This window comes from Desmodus rotundus, chromosome 3 (assembly GCF_022682495.2).
Source record: "Desmodus rotundus isolate HL8 chromosome 3, HLdesRot8A.1, whole genome shotgun sequence".
NCBI lineage: Eukaryota > Metazoa > Chordata > Mammalia > Chiroptera > Phyllostomidae > Desmodus > Desmodus rotundus.
In genome coordinates, this window is record NC_071389.1 from 187,137,794 (window position 1) to 187,159,871 (window position 22,078).

At 42.3% G+C, this 22,078-nt stretch overlaps 1 protein-coding gene across 5 annotated transcripts in view; it reads right to left on the minus strand.

The window, feature by feature from the left end:
* Window positions 1-18,712, minus strand: part of IGF1 (insulin like growth factor 1) — a 75,054-nt gene extending 56,342 nt beyond the window's left edge. The window contains exons 1-2 of one of the 5 annotated variants that reach the window (XM_024579437.4): window positions 18,385-18,698; window positions 13,816-13,972 (exon numbers count right to left, since the gene is read on the minus strand). In XM_024579437.4, the coding sequence (XP_024435205.1) occupies window positions 13,816-13,972; window positions 18,385-18,447 (220 nt within the window). In that variant the 5' untranslated portion in view covers window positions 18,448-18,698. Of the gene's footprint in view, window positions 1-13,815; window positions 13,973-16,550; window positions 16,716-17,322; window positions 17,454-18,384 lie in introns of those variants that run through there. The other 4 variants (XM_024579439.3, XM_024579435.4, XM_045186950.2 and 1 more) reach the window with 4 other exon arrangements.
* Window positions 18,713-22,078: the final 3,366 nt, after the last annotated feature.

Genomic DNA, 22,078 nt, shown 5'->3' on the forward strand with positions numbered 1-22,078 from the left:
TATGTGAAAAAAGTGAAAATTATGTTTTATTTTTTTCCTTTGGAAAATTGTAGAAAGACACCACAAAGATCCCACTTCAGAAGAGGAATGTCTTGCTTTATCTTAATGTCATTGTTCCAATGGAAACAGGTTTTGATATCCACGGGATTAATCACCAAATTTATCAAGTTATTTAGTGGTAAAGCAGTGGGTAAATTCAAGATTCTCTAACTCCCAAGTTCAAAGCCCTTCCTTTTTTTCTAATGTCATTTAAGGACCAGAAGTTACAAACTGGCCCTCTATCACTCTTACCTGTCCTGCTGTGGGCTAATGTCTTTCTGAAGCCACGTCCTTTAGATAACTTGACCTTCATTAATGGGCTCAGGCCAGGTAACATGCTGAGTTCCAGAACAGGTCTAATGCAGCCTTTCACCTAGGGAGTCGGCTGTCTCTTTGAAAAAACGGTTACAAAGTTTACCCTTCATCTTCCAATAGGTGATAGAAAACCACCTTTCTTAGCTTAAAACCATTTCTTTAAAATCCCAATAGCAACCCTAATGAAACTAATCAACCCAGAGTCATAAGAAATATTAGAACCTGGATGAGCACAACGAGGGAAGCAATTTGATATGAGTAAAACACACTTGTTCGCTCAATGCAATTAGAAAATAATTTTTAAGGATTCTTGCTTGGCTATTCTTTAAAAAAAAAATGTAACTATTGAAAAAGAAACTGGCAAGATCTGAAGGACTGGATCGCAGCTTCTGGCCTCGGTGATGGGTCTGGAAACTGCAGCCACAGCAATTAGGAGTTCCAATTTCCAGTTCACAGAAGGTCAGGCCGTGGGGTTACCCTTGGAGCAGTTCTATACTTTCTCTGAGGAAAGGCTCCACCAACTTGAGAGAATTGGGACTTGATGCAGTTGAATCAGCATATATATTGTTAACGACCAAAAGCATGTTTGGCCCCAGCAACATTTTTCAAATCTTCAGTGAAAGTTCAGTCCTATTTTGAGCTCTCTCTTAATGGATGGAGTCACCAGTGAGCACGTACCTGTTATTTCCTGCAATTCCCTAGGCCAGGGCTCCTCAGGCCCTAATGTGCATGCAGATCCTCTGGTCATCTGGTTAAAATGCAGTTTTTGTATTAATTATTCCTGAGTAAGGGCCCTATTCTGAATTTTTAACAAGTTCTCAGGCTCTGTGAGTAGCAAGGCTCTAGATCTGTCTCTCTATAAATGAAACTCTATTTTTACTATGTAACATTGATGTGTGCTCCTGAGAACATTTGTTAATCGAACTAAATTTCCCCCCTTATAAACGAGAGATTATTTCTTGCCACGAACCACTTTCCATGGCCTGCAATAAAATCTTGTTTTTTTTTTCTAAGGGATAGATTCTCTGTTTTTTATTGTTATTGCTGTTTTTCATTGAGTTGGGCATCAAAATAATTGATATAGATTGAAACCAATCACTTGTTGAATGACTTTAAGGCACTAAGTGGTCAGCGCCTACCTTAGAACCAGCCAGGAAATCCTTCTGTGTCTGCAGTTTACACATCATGGTGTTTCTGTGCAATGTTACTGGACCCTGGTCTGGCTTCTCTGGTAAGGATTTCCATAATTGTACACAAAGCACAAGTAATCTACAGTAATGCCAGCCAGATTTGTGGCAGTAATACCTTTTACAAGTCCTATGAGTCATATGACTCAGGGCCCACAGCCCGTCTATCTTAAAGTAAGCCTGAAATGACACCTCTTGTATGAGTGTGTCATGGATCTTCTCAGACTCTGTCCCCAAATATCTGTTCCATAGTGGGAGAAAAGAATCAGCTGAAAAGAAATCCGTGACAGGCAAAAACATCTCTACATCAAACACAGAGTGGAGTTATAAGCTGAATGCAATTAGCTGGCAGTCGCGACTGTGCCGAAAACATAATCATCCCTGTAATAGGGAACATTTGCTGTGCTCGACAAACTCACAGTGAAAGAGCTGGATCCATAGGAAGGAACATGCCGAAAATGGTTTCAATATGATCCTGTATTTTCACTCAATACCCATTGATTGAGGGTGTCCAGCCAAAAACAATGAGAAAACGAGCCAACGATAGTCTTACCCTTTGGCCATAGTATATATAGTTGCAGCTGGAATGTGTTATATGTTTCAGGAATAACAAAGCATCCATATGGAACAAATATTTGGCAGTATGGCAGCTGATGAAATCAGGAAAAATTAGACAAATTATCAATCGCTTGCTCCCAAATTACCCAAAAAAGAAATTAGATCCATTTTCAGTAGCTTTGCTTTCAAATTTCTTCATTCTATGAGTCACCACTACCTTCTGCCAAACTAAATATGTCTATGAACGGCTGGAAACTTTAATGGAAAGAAACATAAAACTCAAAATACGTAGGAAAATTTAAGCTTCTTCATGGAAGGCCTTCATGGAAGACTAGCAAGTGAGGAATGTGAGGAGACAGAGCTAAGGCATCGACAGTACCTTTCGTGTGGGGTAGTGTCAGACTTCACACGCAATACCAAATGCATAAACTTGTCAACCAGCTGACATAACTTCAAATTAAAATGATCTCTAAAAACTAATCAGCTCATTACTTTTTTTAAAAAGTAAGTTTCCAATCCATCACACTGTTAAGGTCTACGAAGATCCCTAGTCCTGAAGTCACGTTGGTCAGATTTAAACTGGATGCTGTTCTTCAATGGGTGGTAGAAATGGGAAGAAAGTTTTCATGAATGGCTGAGGGTTCGAGTTTTCAAAGACTATTCTGACAGGCTATACCAGCAGACTATGGCATAGCAGTTTCCCTGCGTGTGAGTGCTGAGGTTAAGTTGAAAGTGTTCCCCTGTGCAAAGAGTTCTAGACTGGAATGAGTCGGCCGCGCTGCAGCAGCGCTGGCTTCCCCAGCAGCGTGCTCTGTGACCTCGTGCACACCATGTTTTTTCTGGACGTTGCCTTCCTCGTCTGGGAAGGGAGAGCCCTGGACCAATTGCTCTATATGGTTCTTCCTAGCGCTCCAATTCTTCAATTATGCTTTGGCAATCAGGAATTGAGCAATACTCGCGGTGTTCTCTGAGGGCTGGTGCTCCAGTTGTCATACCTGCCATGGGGCTTATTTGGCAGGGATATCCCATTCATTGAGTACCTTCCCTTGATGACCCCTGCTCCTTGTCGTGTGAGTGTCTCAGATGAAATAGGATAGAGGAATTGAGTGGAGGTTCTCTTTCCATCACCACTTGCATAGGCGGAAGCTATTTGCGAGGCCTCCTATGGTAGCCTTTGAAAACTCCCTATGGACTAGCATTAGCTTACTGTTAATCTAGGAGAAGTTTCTGTGGGGCAACTGTGAAGGGGTCCCAAGAGATGACGCCTCAAATCAAATAGACTTTTTAAATCTATACCTTCAATCTCAGATCCACATTGGAGGCAGTAGCAAATGGAAAGTCGTGGGGTATATTCTGGAGACTTGGCAGAAGAAAATAGTTTTTGGAATGACTTCGCAACATCAAGTCAAGGAGTTTTATTAAGTGCCCACCACTGGATGCTGTGGAGGATGGAAAAATTTCTTTAAACTTAGTTTCCTTTTCTGAAAGAGCTCAAAATAGAGAGGATGAAAATTCCCACTAGCAGTAACTGGCATTTGATTGTGTGGTTCAAAAGTGTCTTACTTATGTCAAATGTGTCTCTGGAAACCATTGGATGCGAAGCCTCTGGGATGAAATCACATGGTCACTGGTCCACATGGTGATAAAACTCACGATTTTGATTTCATCAAAGCCACGCTTCAACAAAGAAATTCAATTCCCCTAAGTCAGGCAGTGATAAGGAAGCAGTTTAGATGGGCAATGTGAAAGTGCAGAGATACTTTTCTGATTAGTGAGTACATTCCTTCTGCTGAACACTGCTTTTTGAGGTTAAGCGGAAATCACCAAGAGCTGACGTGGGAGAACAGAAATCTCATGCCTACGTGTGTGATACTTCAGTGACCACCTAACCACCTTATGGAGACAAACGCTTTAAGCAAGCTCATTCACTGTGGTAAAGTGATAGCCCCATCTTCTTCCTGCTTCCTCCAATGAGGAAAGAAACAGCAAGCATCTGAAGATCCATTAATTAACTCTTGGGTGGTCTAAATGCAAAGTAACACGTGAATAAGAGATACGAACATGCTTTTTCTTTTCATTAGTAAGGTTGAGAAGACATGCGGCCAAATTAACTTTTCTCGATTGCAGTTATTGCAGAACCACTGGGCTAATGGGCCAATGTCATTAACGGGTGAAGTCAAACCACTGAGTTAATTTGTGGATGATGATTAGAGGGACAAGGCAAACTGTTTGATTCAATCCATTAATAGTGACGCACATGGATGGCCCTTTCAGTTTCCAAAGCCCTTCTATAGTTCAGCCTGCGGTGTGTACTTTTACTCCCATTTTCCTCCTGTAAGGCCCAAGGATATTAAGTGACTTCTCCAAGGTCACAGAGCGGTTAAGCAGGGGAATTGGGTGAGGCCCAAACACGGAACTTCTGATTTCCAAACGAAAACTTAATTGACCTTCGCTTTCTGCTTTCTGTTTGGGCTGTTTATCAGCAATAAAAGGACTGTGGTGTTACTCAGGTAGGGATGACAAAAGAAGGAAGGAGAAAAATTGTGGCCTCTATCTCTGAGCCAGATTTTTTGCACTTGCGAGGTATCGAGAGCTTATTTATTCTATGACTAAGAAGAGAATGGCCGCAAACAGTGAAGCCACAAAGATAACCAGCTTCCCTTTCATTTGTTCCAGATGGTCACAAACTTCTGAGCACACAGCTCTGCTCTGTATCATTTTTGCCTCCTTTCCCTGCTGTTACTAACATAAATGAGTTTCAGAGCTATAAGGCGAAAGGGAGGGCCTGCAAACACCTTTCATTTAGCCTGTAGGAAGAGCTTTTTATTTTCAGAGAAAAGCTTTCAAAACCACACTCTTCTTATTGCTTACTCTGGGCAATGGCCCACAGACTCCTGATTAACCTGTGACTGACAATTAATTTGTGTGTTACTTTCAGTCATGGTTTCCCGTATCTCTAGTAACTCCTACACATTTCTCTAGTCCAGTAGTTCTCAATGCAGGGTGATTTTCCCCCCTCTCCCCAACCCAGGGACATTTGCAATGTCTGGAGGCAGTTTTGATTGTCTCAGCTGGGAGGAGGGGACTGCTGGCACGCAGAGGTGTAGCTGAGTGTGGTGCTAAACATACCGAAAGGCTCAGGACAGACCCCACCCCCAGCAAAAATGATCTGCCCTCAAATGTCAACAGTGCGGGGGTTGAGAAACTCTGTTGCCAATGGCACTGCTGGGGGAGGTGAGTGGGGGAGTGGGAAAATGAAACAGGATTTAGAAACGTGCCACTTGGTTTTACAAAGAGGCTGAGGCTAGGGGCAGGGAAAAAGGGGAAGCCATGGGGCTGAAATCTGCAGTGTGCCCAGATCTTTTTATTCTAGAGTTCCAACTCTTGGTGCTCCTTTCCCCAGTTTCATAGATAACCAGGAACTGGCTGCATGGGGGTTGGCTCAGTGCAGACTTTCTTAATCACTTCCCTCTGATGAAAGACCTGTTTCATCAGGGTAAATGGCACAGAGTTACCATCTTCCCAGCAATATCCACAGAACTGACTCTATAACTAACACATTTGCAGAGTTTAGAAAGACCCCTCCAACAGCCTCTCCAGTGACTCATAAAGATCAAAGATGAAACAAGAAAGTCTGAACAGATTCATAGAGTATTCGCTTGGAAGACTGCAAAAAAAAAAAAAAAATCAGGTGTAAATTTCTTTTGGCTTGGGTCAGTCAGAGAAATCTCCAGAAAAAAAGCTGATCCAACAACTCGTCAGACTGTTTCAGATTTTCCAGGAGCACAGCTTTGCTAAGTCATTCCAGAGCAGCGCTACCCAAGTTGACATTGGAGAGAGTGACCAGAGTCAGAATAATATCATCTACAAGAATGGTCTAAATTACGTCCTTAAGTGGACTTGGAATGCCTGAAGCACATCGGAAAGTTCTGAGCACTGCATAGGTAACGGGCAGGGAATCACTTCAGTTTGTACACATTTCAACAGCAAAGGAACAGAAGTATTAACGTAAGTCTCAGGTGAGCCGTCAAGACCTGCATTCATTTGGATAAGCTTGAGTGGAGGCCTCTCCTGGTCGTTTTCCCTTACCAGGTAACTTCGACACAGGCACGGTTCCTGGCTGTGATAGACAGAACACTGCCCTGGAGTCAGAAAACAGAACCAACAGTACCTCCTTCCACCTCGGCCACTAGCTAGCAGTGTGACCTTGCATGTATCACTTCTCTCTGAGTTTGATTCCTAGTGTTTGACTAAGTTATTTTTCAAGGCCTTCCAAACTTGTAGCGGTTTTCAATTTTACTTCCTCTGAACAACGAGGTAGTTTGAAGAGGGAGATATTACAGAGATGTGCACTTAATCAATAATCAGGTTCTTGGGTGTCTTCCCATGGTTGTCACCATGCCCTTTTTTATTTCTTGGCATGTGAACCCTATTCTTGCAGAACACCTGAACATTAAATGTAAAAGATTTTAATTTAAAAGACTGTGTGGTCTCGGCTGGTTGCACAATTTCTCTTTGTGTCCGGGCTGCGGCTGATCAAATATTGCAAAGCCATCAATTACCGTAGGACAAATGCAGAGAGCCACGTGCAAAAGCTCTGGCCAATTGCATAAAGCAATATGCCAGATGCAAAGTAAGTGAAGGGTTTTCTTGGTATTTAAGGTTCAGTGAAAAAGTAAGAGGGGCAGCTATGCCAAGAATGAGAAGCTAGAGCTTGCCAAGTGCTTCTTTAAGTGGCTTTAGCCAATGTGAGACTAAACAATGCATTAAATAGGCATACAGCTTACTTCAGTTAAGAAATTGCACGTCAAATAACAGCTCTTTGCTATGTTTTAAACATGATCTCACATATAGATAAAGACAAACAAAATGCTACGTTGTCATCTCCTTCGTCTAACAGCTAATAAGGCCCAAGGATTTGAACTTTCCAGGCAACCAAAAGTAATGCTTTGTGATGTAAGAGGCTGCTGATGTTTCACCGAGAGGTGTAGGATGGAACTTTGCCAGGGCAGCAGCTCAGTGCAAAACGAGTTTTTGCCACCATGGTTGTTAAAGATGTCTGGCTGCATAAAAGAGCAAAGGCTTTGTAGCCTGTTGTTGAGAATGCTGAGAGGTCTCCTTGGGAGATCTTGTGCCTGTTTTTAGTGTGTCTGATTCTCTGGTATGGGCTGTGAAATCAGAATGAAGCTGCTAGGGGGATGAAGTTGGTTCTTAACGGAGGCCTTGAGGAATGCTGGCATGGTGCATGATGTCTGGACAAGCTATATGAAGGCCTAGAGAATTTGAAGAACACCAAAACTCTCTTTTGGATCCAAAATGTCTAGCCAACCAGCCACTGAAGATACGAGACATTCCAATATCAATGGTCCTCAAACAACTGGTTGAGTGATACCTGCACATCCAAACCCCTGGCTCCTTTTATGGTCAAGTTGGGGAAGTCTCTTTCTGTCTGGTACACTATTGGGATTATGGTGCTTGTGACCATCTCTCTTTCACCCCCTCTCTCATAGTTCCAGGAGAAAGGTCCTTGGTTCAAATAAACAGCCCTTCTTCAATAGGTGTTTGAGAAAAACCAGCAGAACTAATAGTTGCATGAAAGGCAAAGTTGAGGTTTGCTGGCAGGGGAAGAGGAAAACTTGAATCAGGAAGGGCTCTCCCAGATTATATTACATATGCTAATACCCACAGGTGAACTCTGTCTGAGTGGGGTCCAAGAGTTCAGTCTATGAATAGCAGTAGCCTCGCAACAAAGAAGACTTTTCCTGTGCACCTTGAGGGAATTCTATTATTATTTCCTAAATTGTTCTAGAAGATGAAATTACATGGAAATGTCCCTCATGCTCCCTTTCAGAAAAGAGTTCAAAGTCAGCTGAATCACCCAGTGGTTCCTTTTCCTTGTTTCTTAGAAGAGGACTGGCATTTTGGAAGCCCCTGTGCTACAACATTTTGGGCCTTTAAACAATGTGGGTGGCCAGTGGAACATGGTTTTCGAAGACAAGAGACCTAGATGTTTGTTATGGATCCAGCCAGTGAGGTAAGTCACAAAGTCTCAGTGTCTCATTTCTCGTTTGTCCAATGAAGCAGTAATTCTTACCTTCCAAGACCGGGGTATAGACAAGGAGATAGAGCTGATACTATAGGATTTTGAAAAAGAAACAGACTAGTCAAACATAAGACATTCTTCTTGTTAGTGACCCTACAATATAACTGCTACTACTAATAACAGGGTTTATATGCTGCCCCTAAGGAAAGAAAATAACTGTATAATAAATTGGTTGTTCAGATACCTCAACCTTTGCAACAAACTCTGCAACTAATTCCGGAGGAGAATAAATAAGTATAATAACTAACATGTGTATGGTGCTTACCACGTGCCAGGAAAAATTCTAGGTTAATATGTTCTAATGTATTAACTCACTTAACCCTTATACCAGTTCCATGAGGCAGGTCCCATTTTACAGATGAGGAAATTGAGAAACAAAGAGGTTAAGTAATTTGTTCAAGGTCATCCCTAAGTAAGTTGCAGAGCTGGAATTCAAACTCTGGGTCCTTGGCACAAGAGACCATGTTCTTGGTCTTGAACCCTTCACTCTTCTTCCTCTTATAATTTTCTATCAGGGAGGAGATGGTCTTGAAAGCATTGAAATGTCAGAAAAATGTAAATTATTTTCTAATTTTGCATAGAAACCATCACTTTCTTAGTGGTCCCTTGGTTCTGTTAAATCTATTTAAAGAGTAGTAGCAAGTACTTAGGGTCAATGTAAAAACATTGTTTTTCTTTAATAATATCTGTGGCTTATTAGCTTAGTAGTGCTAATGATCAGGTCAGGGCATTAAGGTCAAACCCCACATGTGTCAATTAGTTTCAAAGAGAAAAACATTTCCATAGCCAGTGACTGTACCCCTAACTTTGACCAGCTGTCATACAAATGCATGGCTGGTGGTCTAAGAGGTACCAAGCCAAGAATGCCAAAGGCACAGCTTAAATCCAGCTCCATTCTAGTTGGTTACTATATCTATGCCCCAAATTGTACAGTCTCTTCTTTAATTGGAAAGGCAGTATCAATAGGCTGGGAAAAGGCCTTATTTGTCTAAATAAGTTGTCTAATTTAATAAAGGGCAGCTAAAATCTGACCTCACTTGTCCCCATCACATCCAAGAGAGTGAGAAAATGTAAATGCGAACTGTCAGTTGGCCCTTCCTAGCAAAGAGAAATGGCAATCTGTTTCCACGAGATGTGTGCCCATTTGGGCAGATTACCTGTGTGGGCTTCATCATAACTGAGCTACTAGTCCATCTCTGAGGGCTGGAAACAATTTAAAACAAAGAAATTGGCTCCTCTTTCTTTAAGTAGGTATAATCTCCTGTCTTTGAAGACAAAGGAGAATCTACGTTAAAGAAGATAAAGGAGTTAAATGTTCCTTGGTCTCTATTTAAATCCTAAACTCTCCTTTCTTGAATAGCACCAAGTCTTTGTTAGTTACAGCCTAGACCATGAGTCTGTTAAAGTTAGAAGAGGTCGTTTGCCTTAACAAAATCTCCTTGTTTTATAGACAAGGACATTTCAGCCCAGGAAGTTTAAATGTTTGCCACAGTCATACAGCTAATAAATGACAGGTCTGGGAGCAGTTTTCCGAGCACTACACTTCAAATGAAAGAAGCTTGACTTCATAATAATAACCTAGATCCAAGAAGGTTGTTTCAATCAATAACAATGAAATTCATGGCAAAGTTTCACTTACACTCTACAAACAGTATGTTTTAACACGTGAAGAACGCCATTTGTTCCTAATAACTATGCATTGGAAGTACGTTTTATAAAAGCTATAAATCTGGAACAGCCGAAAGGGTATCCAACTTTCTTTTCTAATTGATTTACTTCTCCTTTTTCCCAGACTCCCGAGGTAAAGCATACAGCAGTTTATTTAAGGGATTGTTTATAGACTCTTAAAACTAAAAAGGACCCCAGAAATTTGCTTTCTTTTGGTTACTTTTAATTGGAACCATCCAAGATGGTTGGTTGTCCGTCAATTTTTAAAGTATCTCCAAGGAGAGAAATTCCACAAGCCCTTAAAGTGCATGTTAAAATGGTTAATGGCTCTCAAAAATTATATCTATAGTAAGCTGAATGTCTCCTATTTCACTCAAAGCTCTTTCCCTCTCGCAGTTTCACACAAAACGAGGTTATGACAAGCCGCCCTCTGTGAGAGCTCCATCAATCTGGTGAGATAATAGCTAGCTCTTTCCCAGTGTACCACCTCCATTAAGCCACCATTTTTCTCACAGGACTGTGAGCACACACGACTGGTTGATACGCTCTCTTACTGTGACGCACAGGGAAGAATCAGTAATTAGCTCTTCATTGGAAGTTGCATTTCAGAAGACGTCTGGGGAAGCTGCATTAATTATAGAGGAAGTGGTTCACTTATGCTGGGAAGATGTTCACAAAAAAGATAATCTAGACTGTTGCTTTCCACTGTGCCGTAGTGGAACTTGGGCTTGTAGAGAAATATGAGCTCATTCCCAACACTGGGTCTATCTATTCAAAATAAGTATGACAGAAAATGTTATTCTGTTGCGTTCCTAATAAGGTTTTAAAAAAATCTTTCCTTGTTAAACATTCTGGCCCAACAAAAGAGATAGATATGGAGACAATTTTCTTTCCATGTTTGAATTTCAAAGTAAGATACAAACTGCCTCCCACTATTAAAAAAAAATGCATACTTTCAAAATGGGATTTCAAACAGCTTAAAACAAAAGGTACAGCCACAATAAAACTTTGAAAATAAGGGTAAAAATTTAAGAAGAGTCAATTGACAGGGGATAGAGGTGGAGAAGACTGCTTTGCTCTAACAAGTATTTCAAAGATGTAAATGCTTAGAGCTGACTTTTCCACACACAGTAAATCTCCTGGGACAAAAAGGAAACTCAATAAAATTTGTTGACAACAGTTGATGCCTGTAAGAATAATTGGCTCAGACACAAAACAGATCATCAGTGCAGCTTGGGGGATGACTAGAATGCAGTCTCTAAGTTTGTTAGTATATATTGTTTTCATTAAAAAAAGCAGTTTTATCAAATAGCTGGGTAAGTATGAGGTGAGAAGGATTGTCCAAAGTACTTGACAAACCTAATTCTAGATGGTGTTGAAGACCAAGAACCCAAACATGTAATTCCATTTCATTCAACTGGATTCAATTCAACGCACTCCTGTCAGTTCATCAAATAGGAGCCACTGCTAGAGCAGCCAGGCATCGAGCTTAGTACGAGGACTTACTGGTAAGTCCATATACCACTTGGCATCAAGGAGCCCATTTAGAGGGCAAATCCTGGTTAGCTGATTTCAAATATGGGACAAAATATTCAGGAAAAAGCATAAATGACTACAATCTAATCTCCCATGATTACTTTTCTCTTATGACATTTGATAATACTTATGTGCATTTTTTAAACCTCCCAATTAGCAACTAGTCTGTGAATTCCTTGAAGGCAAAGTCTATCTCGCTCGTTCATTTCTAAGCATTTCGTTAATGTCTAGTATAGTGTCTTGCATACAGCAGATTCTCCATCAATGTTTTGAGTTAAAGGATTCAGAGGGGCTAACTTCTCTTCGGCAAACAGGATCGTCTGGTTGACTAGAATGTTACCAAGAATACTTTTGTGCATAAGGGTCCACGTCAGAGAAAGGATTTACGTACGTCATGGAATTGTTTACTACAACACTTATGAAACACAGACTCTCAATGACAATATTGACAGTAATACACAATTTGTAAAACCCTTTCCTCCCCAAAGTCACATTCTAAACATCAAAAGTTGCTCTTTTCAATGTAAAAGCATTTGCTTAAATTGGATCATTGTAGTAACAGAATTAAAGAATCCTTTCAGTGCTTTAAAGTTGGTTTCCACCACAGTTGTCCAATATTCTTGTGTCTGTGTGAACATACATAGGTATCACATGGTTACTTGGGACCAGATCATTCTTTCTATTCTCACTTTTCACAATCGAATGCAAACATCGCAGGCATGGAAGGGTCCAGCTTCCATGCACTGTGCATGGACATCCTGGAGCAGATCACATTGAACGAGACAATTCCACCTGGCACATGACAGAAGCCACTTGTGGGCTTAGCAATCACCTGGTGAACTGGATCAAAGGAAACTGCACAGATGGATTATCAGAGCAAAAAGAAATCCTCTTGGGCACAATAAATGAGGACTGCTTGTTCATTTTTTAATGTGGACCAGTACCCGCACAGTCGAAATTAATGACAACTCACTGTTGAGTGATGTTGATGTGACATATTTGCCTTCTGTGAAACAAGTCTGCTGTTTGGAAAGAACCCACCTGATGAACTGATTCATCTGCGCTGCAACCAAGAACTGGATAGAATCGCTTTATTGCCAGAAAAATAGATGAATTAGCTCAATTAAAATATTGGCTGGAAACAGAGTGAGAATTTTCCCATTCAAATAGCAGAAAGCACATCTCGTTCTCTGTCACTAGTTGTTTAAATGCTATTTGTTGCCAAATCTATGATGTGTACACACCATCAATCCTCCTTTTAGCCTCTTCCTTCCCATCCCTCCACCCATCCCAGACCACTACATGGACCCTTATCCCCATGTCCCCCTCTACCCCCCTACCCTGCCACCACCTTCCCTGGGAAGAAGATGAGAAAGCCTTGAAATGTATGAATCATCCAAGGAGCTATTCAAAACTTAGCGGGTAACTGAGGTAAGCTGTCTACACTTGAGCGATGTAAATCTTCAAGAATGATTCATGTTCACTGAGGACCTGAGCATCAGTATCCTGGAACTCTCCAAAATTCCAAAGAGTTACATAGAATGAGCATCTGGCTTTAAATTCCACTGTGCTGTAATGCACAATGAGAAAGATGCTTCCGAGGTAGGTCCTAGTTTAAGTGATGAGTTCCCTCAGGCAGCGCTGACTTTCGTTTGTGTTGATGATTTGCAAGCGTTGACTTGGCCGGCTACTTTTTATTGACTGTCGACTTTTTAATCATGAGACCTCCTTGTGGGATAAGCAACCCCACACTTGTCAGAAACCCTTCTCCAGATGGAGATATCACAGGAGAGCCTCAGAAAAGGGCGACGTCAAAGGAAAGCAATAACAGAAACCAAGGTCAGTTTGCAGAGAGGGCAAATTAACCTAGCATTTCTGTTTGCATTTAAGAGGGAGTCTGTGTATTTGCAAATGTGCCTTTGAGGGAGCTCACCTTCTGTCTGTTCCTGGATATTTCGTATAGCGTGGAGACATCTGGGATGTGCCCCCTTAGTTCTTTTTCCAAGTCCCCCTTGCTATTTTACTCCAAATTACCTAGCACTTCAAACAGGTCTACATGTTTCCATATGTTTATATGTGCGCACAGGGGTCTCGAGAACAAAAACCTCAATCCCCCAGGGTCACTTCGTCCCCCCTCTTTTACTGAGGGGATGGAGTACTAAGGGTAGAGCATAACAGTTGCCGGAGAGCTCATCAGGACTTTGTTAAAAGACAAACTGCAAAGGAGGAAAATTCCATCTGAAAACTCCCAAACCTGCCCCAGACCCACTGAAACACTAGGCTTCCTTCAAGGTGAGGAATGAGGAATCTCAGGCTGAGGATGGCTGCCAGCCACGGGCAGTCACTTAGTCACTCACACACTCCCTGCGGTTGTAAACCCACAGAGCTGTGAGAGGGGGGGCTACTTACTGAAATAAAAGCCCCTGTCTCCACACACGAACTGAAGAGCGTCCACCAGCTCAGCCCCGCAGAGTGTCTCCGGTCCAGCCGTGGCGGAGCTGGTGAAGGTGAGCAAGCACAGGGCCAAGTAGAAGAGATGTGAGGAGGACATGATGTGCACCTTGACCTGCGGAGGAAACAGAAGGAGGGTCACATTTCCTCCTCGGTCCTTGCAAGGGGGGTGAGGGTTGGGCACGGGTGCTTGGACTCCCAACATCCCATCACTGCTATGAGTCAGGGCCACCCCGTGCAGAAGTGCAATAGCATGCCTGAGAGACCACAGGGAGGCCTGGACAGGGCACATCTTGGCACCAAGCGACTGCTGTTTAATCCCCTTGCTGCTGTAGAACCTTGGAGAAGTCCTCCCCGAACCCCATCTTTATGGGCTCCTACCTTTTGAATTATCAAAGTTTAAATTGTACTCAGTCCAGATTTGGTGTCAAATATGTTTTATTAATTTAAATTCTCTAAAGATTGGCCATCCACAGATGGCATAGGCATTCATCATTGACCAGAATGTTAAATGAACCAGACGTCCTTCCCTAGTTACTGATTAAGGAGAATTGACTGTGGCTAAAAAAGGACTCGTTGAAATACTATATACTGTTATAGAATTTTTCTTATTTTTCACTTAACAAGAAAGAGAGAAAGACAGAGAGACAGATTATTTCTTACCTGGGGGATATCAGAAGTTAACACAACCACAAGTAGAAGTAAAAAAAAAAACAAACCAGAAACAGGAAAAACGTGAGGATTTAGGCATGAAGTTGGCTCATGCTAAGTAGACCCACTCTTTCTGTGTTCTATTGTACTTTGTGTCAAGCTCAATGTCAAATCAACACCTGTGTAGAGTGCCTTCCATGAATAGGGCACTGGGCTCGAAACCTATAAAAGCTCTTTTTTTTTTTTTTTGAGTCATAGGAATTCTGACTTCATCTCTTGGAGGGACCTGCGTGACACTGTATCCATTTTAGAGCAAAGTATACCGAGGGACCCCCGCTTGGCTTGCCTTTGCCGGTGATCCACTGCCAGGTGGCAGCCCTGCCAGAGGCAGGATTCCTGTGGCTCACATCTTCATCCTCACTCGAAGGAGTAGAAGCGAGGCTAAGGTGATCATTAAGTTTTTCCATATTGCTACCTGTGCCACAGAGATGTGGTTTCTCCCAGGAAGGCTCCTAATGGGAGCAGCTTCCCCTTGCTTAGAGGCATCTCCTTTCAGCAGCCTTGGAAGAGTCACTCAGAAGAGGTGAAGTGAGGGACCCTACCCAGGGGTCGTGGAGTTAGGCTGGCAGCTCCCAGGACAGAAAGAGCCCTGTTTAGAACCTCCCAGTAGTGGCAGGTCCACTCAGCCCCATCACTCTTGGAAGCAACAGACTCAGTCGTTGATTTTCTGCCACTCTCCTTGCTCTGCATGAACGCTCCACACCAGGGCTCCACAGCAGTGGCAAACTGTGCCCCATCCTTTCAATGAAGACTTTCACGTTTGTGCCCAGAGCTGCAGCTCAGCAATTGGGGAAAAAGCCCCTAAACCCTCGGCTCTTGTTAAGCAATTGACCACAAAAAGTGCCCTCTATTTGCAAATCATCATACATAATGGACATAAAGTAGGAGAGGAGGTAAAAACACAATTGAACATTTCTCCCATTTTCTCAACAGGAGTCCTCTATTGGAGTCCTATAGAAATCTTCCACCTCCACAAAGCCCAAACCACTGAGAATGCTAGAAACATAGCATCATCCAATCCTCATTTTCCTTAGCTATAAAATAATTTGTGGGGGTTTCCCCCTTCAATGTTTCCAGTGGAAACCTCAACAAAACCGACCCAATTGGGCTTTATTGCCCTTTTCAAAAGAGCAACTTGTAATTGATCCTACAGAACATACCCCACAGTCTGGCAATGGGCCGGTTCTAGAATGTATCCTATGCTACTCATCTTATTTCTCCACACCTCCCTTCTTTGTTGAATTTATGGTAATGCTCAAGGCCCAACACCTGCAATTGTAGAACCCTTCAAGTTCTTCAGTTCTCATGAAATCCAAGGGAAAAAATACCTAACTTATAGCCTTAGTGAACTGAGAACATCATTAGATGTCAAAACTATATTTTTAACAGTTATTTCTGCTATAACACATTTCAGCCCAGCAATACATATAAATCTCTAGCATTTAAGCATTTAAGATTTTTCTTACAGATTTCTCTCTCTCCCCCTGTCCCTCTCTCTGTTGCTGAGTTATACTGTCAGATAAATATCAGCACTTACAGTTCTAGGACAAGATAGGGCCTATGTGCATTTTCCTTTAGTTCACAAAAACAGTTCAGTATACCCACAGAGACCCAGAGAATTTATCACATTCTGTTCCCAGAAAGAAAACAATAATGAACTTGTTTAGGAATTAAAAGTTTGAAACAAGTGGCTCCATATGTTCATCATTTCCTTGGCCTTTTGTTTTGCCAAACACAAAAGAAACAAAGGGAGAGAGAGGAAAGATGTGATAGAGAGAAAGGAAGGAAGAATCAGAAAGAGAAGAGAAAAAGAGGGGAGAAAATCAGAACACTCTTTCTCAAAAATCCTTTACAAATCCAAAATTTAAAAGACCTTTCTTTTTTATCTTAAATAAATGGAATACCAATTGATTCCAGATGTCTGGGCTACAATGAAAATGCCCAGCAGAATTTGAGGGCAATAGTCATAAGAAAATACTCACTGTAGGTGTAACCATTTTTGTTTGTTCCAGATCTTTTACAGCAGGTCAGGGTGGGTATTATGAGGCTGATGTGAATGGAAAACTGAGGACTTAAAAACATGTGCTGCTTTGTGGGTGGGGTTTGTGAAAGCATCTAGTTACATTTGGACACCCATGCAGGTATGCTGTGAGTCTGGGTAAACTGCCTTTTGTCCATTCAAACAATGAACAAACTGCACAGCTGGGATTTGAGTCAATCTCTTCCCTTCAATCAAGCCACCGATTTCCATTGTATGGACGCCGATTGCAGCTCCCCCAAACAGTGACCCAAGCTCTGGTCCTCTCCCTTCCCCTCTTCCCTCTGACTCAAACACTTGGAAAATATCTTGAGACTCGGAGTACAATCAATCAGCGTGTGAGTTCTGCCTCTAGGCAGGACACCTTTACTCCCTGAATTACGTTTGAAAGACCACTCACCTCCCTCCAAACCACTTCCTGCTCAAAGTGCAGGAAAAAGTAACAACTTATTGCTAGCTCTGCTTCTGAAAAGTTCAGCATACACAGCAGGGAAAGTTTATTTGGAGACAGTTTTCCAAACTTGTAATTAAGGCAGACATAACACTCCACGGCCTCTTCAGGAACATCTGAGTCCAGAGACAAACCCCTCGGCAGTCAGACCACACAGTAAATACGTATAGTGCCTTGAATTCTTTTAAAAGCCAGGTAGCCAGCCTGCATGTTGGCAGCTCGAGGGCAGCAGAACCTCAGGTGCCTGATGAGGACGGACCCTTACCTCCTGAGCCACTTGCTCAGAGAAGTCCTGGTGGTGGGGTATTTAGAAGCAGCCGGTTGTACTCAGGGGCAGGGACATTGTATGAATTGAGACCTCAGGCAATTTCATCGGGGAACAAGTGACAGCAGCTTAAAAGTGCTTGCAAATTGGAAAAACACAAGCCTTGAAGGATATAATTTTGCTGAGAATGGAAACTTGAACTAGGGCCAGTGATTGGAAACGAGAAGTCAGTCGGTGCATGGACAGTGGCAGCCGAATTCACCTAAAGAGACTTCACAGCACCGAGTGTGAAATCAGAGTTTTACAGCACAAAGCCCCAAGTCCAAACTTTGCCTGTGAAAGTCCTCTTTAAACCAGAAAACTTGGACAAGCAGTTGCTAGAAATTTTCCGCTTTCCATATACAGCATGCATTTGTTTAAATTATATGAATATGCAAGGTCAGCAAGAGTTGTCAAGTTCTTTTTCGGAAGAGCAAATTAAACTTCACTCTAACTTTGACTCCCTGGGCAGAAGTGCAGGGAGTTCCGGGACCTTAGCTCCAAAGATCATATTTAAAAGCTTTAATACCATCTAAAATGTAACTCTTGTATGAGGCATGCCTTGTAATAAAAGTCCTACCAAGTTACACACACACACAGACACACACACATATACATGCATATACACACTCACAGACACATACAAGAACAAGGTCTTAAAATTAAACATCTGCACCTGCAAAAAAAATTTTCCAAAGTCCATATCCACACTCCATAGCCCTTAACCATAGACAGGATTTACAGGAATCTTCTGCAATGACACCACTGAAGCTCTGCAGAAGTGGAGGATTTAGCATAAGTACCTTGCAATAGTTTCTACTCATACATATTTCTTTGCAAAGGCATCCATCTCCCGGAGCTATTTTTTCAGATCCTACAGAATTGCATATTCAGCAATTTATAAATAACTCCCAGTTCCGAAACAATGAAAATTCTAAAGTGAATAACATTCCTAGGCAGAAGCAAACAGTACACAATTGAAAGAAAATTCCCCAATGACTTCAAAGAGTAAGAAATATTTACCTTCAAGAAATCACAAAAGCAGCACTTAAATAATTGGGTTGGAAGACTGCTGATTTTTTCCATTGCTTCTGAAGTGCAAAGTCTGGAAATGAATTGGTTAGCAGGAATAATGAGGCAAAAAGAAATCCAGAGAGATGGGAGATGTTGAGAGCAATGTCACATTTCAATTTTGAGGACTTTATTCCATTGCGCAGGCTCTATCTGCTCTGAATTTAGCAGTGACAGTGAGATTTAGCAAACAGAAGAGGGATTTAGAGAAAATCCTCACATTTATCTACAAAACACAGACACTGTAGACAGGAAACAGCTGGGGGAACATTTGCCTTCTCTCTCTCTCCCTCTTCTGGCAAAGTTCTCGACTAAGGACTTTTTTGGGCACGGTGACAAATAACATCATACCTTTGCATTTGAAAACTAGAGCACAGAAGCATTTTTTTCCCTTAAAAGAATGTGTGTTAGTGACAGGGTGAGTAGATATTAAAAATACTGATGCTGCCATAACAAATGAAGATGAGCTTTCTGATTAACTTTCTCCTGGGCACAAAGACACACACACACACACACACATCTGTTAATACACCTTATTGGTATTAAAGGAAGATGCATGGGGGATGGGCGAGCAATTTTATATTCTAGAGCAAACACAAAATTAAAAAAAAAAGAAGTGAAGACCACCCCAAGCAAAACCTATGATTTTAACCCTGAAGTGACTGGAGGAAACTAGATTGGAAAGCAGTGCTGGGTGACCCCTTGTCCTCCTTGCCAAGCGAGGACAATGACCTCATTTCCTAGAACCTAGAAGAGGGGCAGGCAGCCTTGCAATTGGCTCCCTTTAGGATGACACTGTTTCATGCTCTTTGCCCGCGACAGGGCAAGGATTTTGCTGAGCTCTAAAGCCAACTGAAAAAATAAAATCTTTTTCTTCCTTCCTCTGGTAGGCTGCCTATCACCCCCCAGGGAAAGGGCACCTGAGAGGCCAACTATTTTCCCATTGTCATATTTTTCTGCATAACTGGAAACTCAGTGTGTGCGTATGTGTGTGTGTGTGTGTGTTTTCTTTCTCCAATGTTTGTGTATTCTAAATAACACCAGCTGGCTAGCAATACCCTCTCAAGGGTTATGATGTCATTCAAATCCCTCAACTGGATGAGTGGCTGGCAACATGGTCCAAGCCAGCTGTTTTGCTATTTATAATGTACACTTGCCTTTGCCATTGAGAGTCAAGTTCTGATCTCTTGGTGATACAGTGCGTGGCAATTTCTCTTTGGTTTTGTGAGGTAGTAGATAAGAAAGCGAATTATAGACATCCCCTGGATGCCTATCCCCATGGTTTCCAAGGGATGGTGGAAATAACCCAAATCCTGAATTTCTCTCTCATAATTCTCAGGGGAGAGGATGATCCTGATGCATCAACTGAAAACAGAAGGTGCATGAGTGCCCGCCAAGGAAACCCTGGGTGGTTTTAGAAGGGGGTTCGGTTTGGTCAAGGCTTCTGTGTGGTTAATAACTTGAGGCAGGATTTATCTTCCAGAAAGAAAAGTTAGAAATTCTCTGGACTTAACGCCATCTGGGCGGTGCACAAATTCAGCACCATTTATTGAGTGCCTACTATGTGCCCAACTACACGCATCATGGTCAATGCCTCGCAGGGTTTTTGGCTGAGTGACAAAGCCAGACAGGAAATATCACTGTCATGTGATGGGTATCTGCTCTTTTAAAAATATGAACACCACACAGTGTGGGGGAGTCACAAATTCTCTGGAAAGACAGGGAAGTGAAAACCTATTGCAAATCCAGAATGGGGAGAAGGGATGCATCATGAGAGGCTTCGGCTACAAAGTTGGGAAGTGTCAGCAGATACAAACATGCCTTATCGAGAGATGGCCAGGTAGGCACCTGCAGATGTGTGGCCACTCCCTGTACTTAAAGAGTAATGCAAGACTTCCTTAAATGAGCTCCCCTTCTTGCATTTCATTTATGACTTGATTTACCAATAACCTCTCTTTTTTTCCTGCAACCTTTATAGATCATCCCCTTTGTGAAAAACCAAGTTCATCCTCCTCTTGCAGACTTTGGTGATGGAGATTGAATAACCAAAGAGCGGTACCTATCTCCCAGGCGGAAAGAAATGTCATTTCCACATGCACGGCCTCAGGTACCAGTTGGAGTCTTGTTACTGAGGGCCTCGCTCCATTCCCAGGTACCTTCACAGAGAAGGCCAGGACTTTCCCATAGCAGTTTTAGCATATTTTGATTGTTCCAAGTGTCCTAGAAGCTTGTTGCATTTCTCCAAGGCTGGAGCCCAGTCTGTTTGTACTTTCTTGGCGTGCCCGGGGCGACTATATCATGGAAAGGTCTGCTTTGGGGAACAGAACACATACCACTCCATAAGAATCTGTGCTCTTGTAATGTAGACACACTGACTCACAGTCTCTTGGTTTTATAACCCCAATTACCCTTAAAGGATAATTGAGTTTTAATTTATGCCCCAGTTTTTATGTCACAATCAAAGAAAACTGAAATTTCAGTGAGTCGTAATTATCATCAGCTGTGCTGTGGAAACACTCCAATGTGAGCTCTCAGTTTCCAATAGGAAAAGCAATTTCCTGGAGTGATTATTGTATATTTCAATGTGGGGAATGGTCTCTATTTCTGGGTAGGGTGAGCCAGCCCCAGAACAGGGCAATTATTTCCAAGAGAAATGGCCGTTTTCTTTGCTAATTCCAGAATCCACATGAAAGGGAATAAATGTGCTACATGATTTCCTTTTAAAGACTAAGTGTTGTACCTGTTTAGGAGAAAAAGAAATGAATGCGCCTCTCACTAGAGCGTCCAAGGTGGTAGCAAATCTAATCTCTGGGAAGTTCACCTCATGAAGACCCCCTGGAGGGAAACCTATGTATGGGGTCATTCTGAAATGACTGAGACTGTGTCATCCCCTGTCTGGAACAATGTGACAGATATGGGAATGTGGGAATTGTGTGCCACCAGAATAGCTGACCGCTAGAGTGCGTTCATCAGGAGAACACACACTCCTGGGACCGGAGATTCATAGTTGCACCTTTTACATGTCTGTGCCGATGGGACACACGTAACTCTGCCCTAAAGCCTACTTCTTGAATAGCACATTTGCATAAAAGCTGCAGCCTCAGAAGACTTCTGACACCTTAAAAAAAAAGACAAAGAAACAGTTGTTCATCTCCTTAACGTGTAGGCTGATGGAGATTCACAGAAAGGGGTGGGCAAAGCCCAGTCCCCACTCTTTCTGTTCGAGCCCTGTTCCCCATCCTCCCGGTGCTAACTGCAGAGGAGCTGATCCCAAAGCTCATTTCATACCCATGTACACTAGAACACATTTACAATATATTTTAATGTTTTTGCTGACTCCCAAGAAAAGCTCAAAATGGATATTTGGAGGTAGGAGGACTTTGGAATCAAATAAAAGGTGAGGTCTAAGGTTCTAGGGCCACCCACCAGGCAAGGAACTTGGGGAAACTATTGGACGTGTGTCTTGGATCATGGTTTGTGGGGAGGGTTGGTCTGGGAGTGGATTCTCCAAGGTTTGAGATCAAGAGTTTGTCAATTCAGAATGTAAAACTCAGAGGAAAAGACCGGACCTCAAAAATACAACATTCTGCCAAACAAGGGGACTAATGTCGGCTCCGAAAGGTCTGCTCAGAAGGAGCTCTGTTAT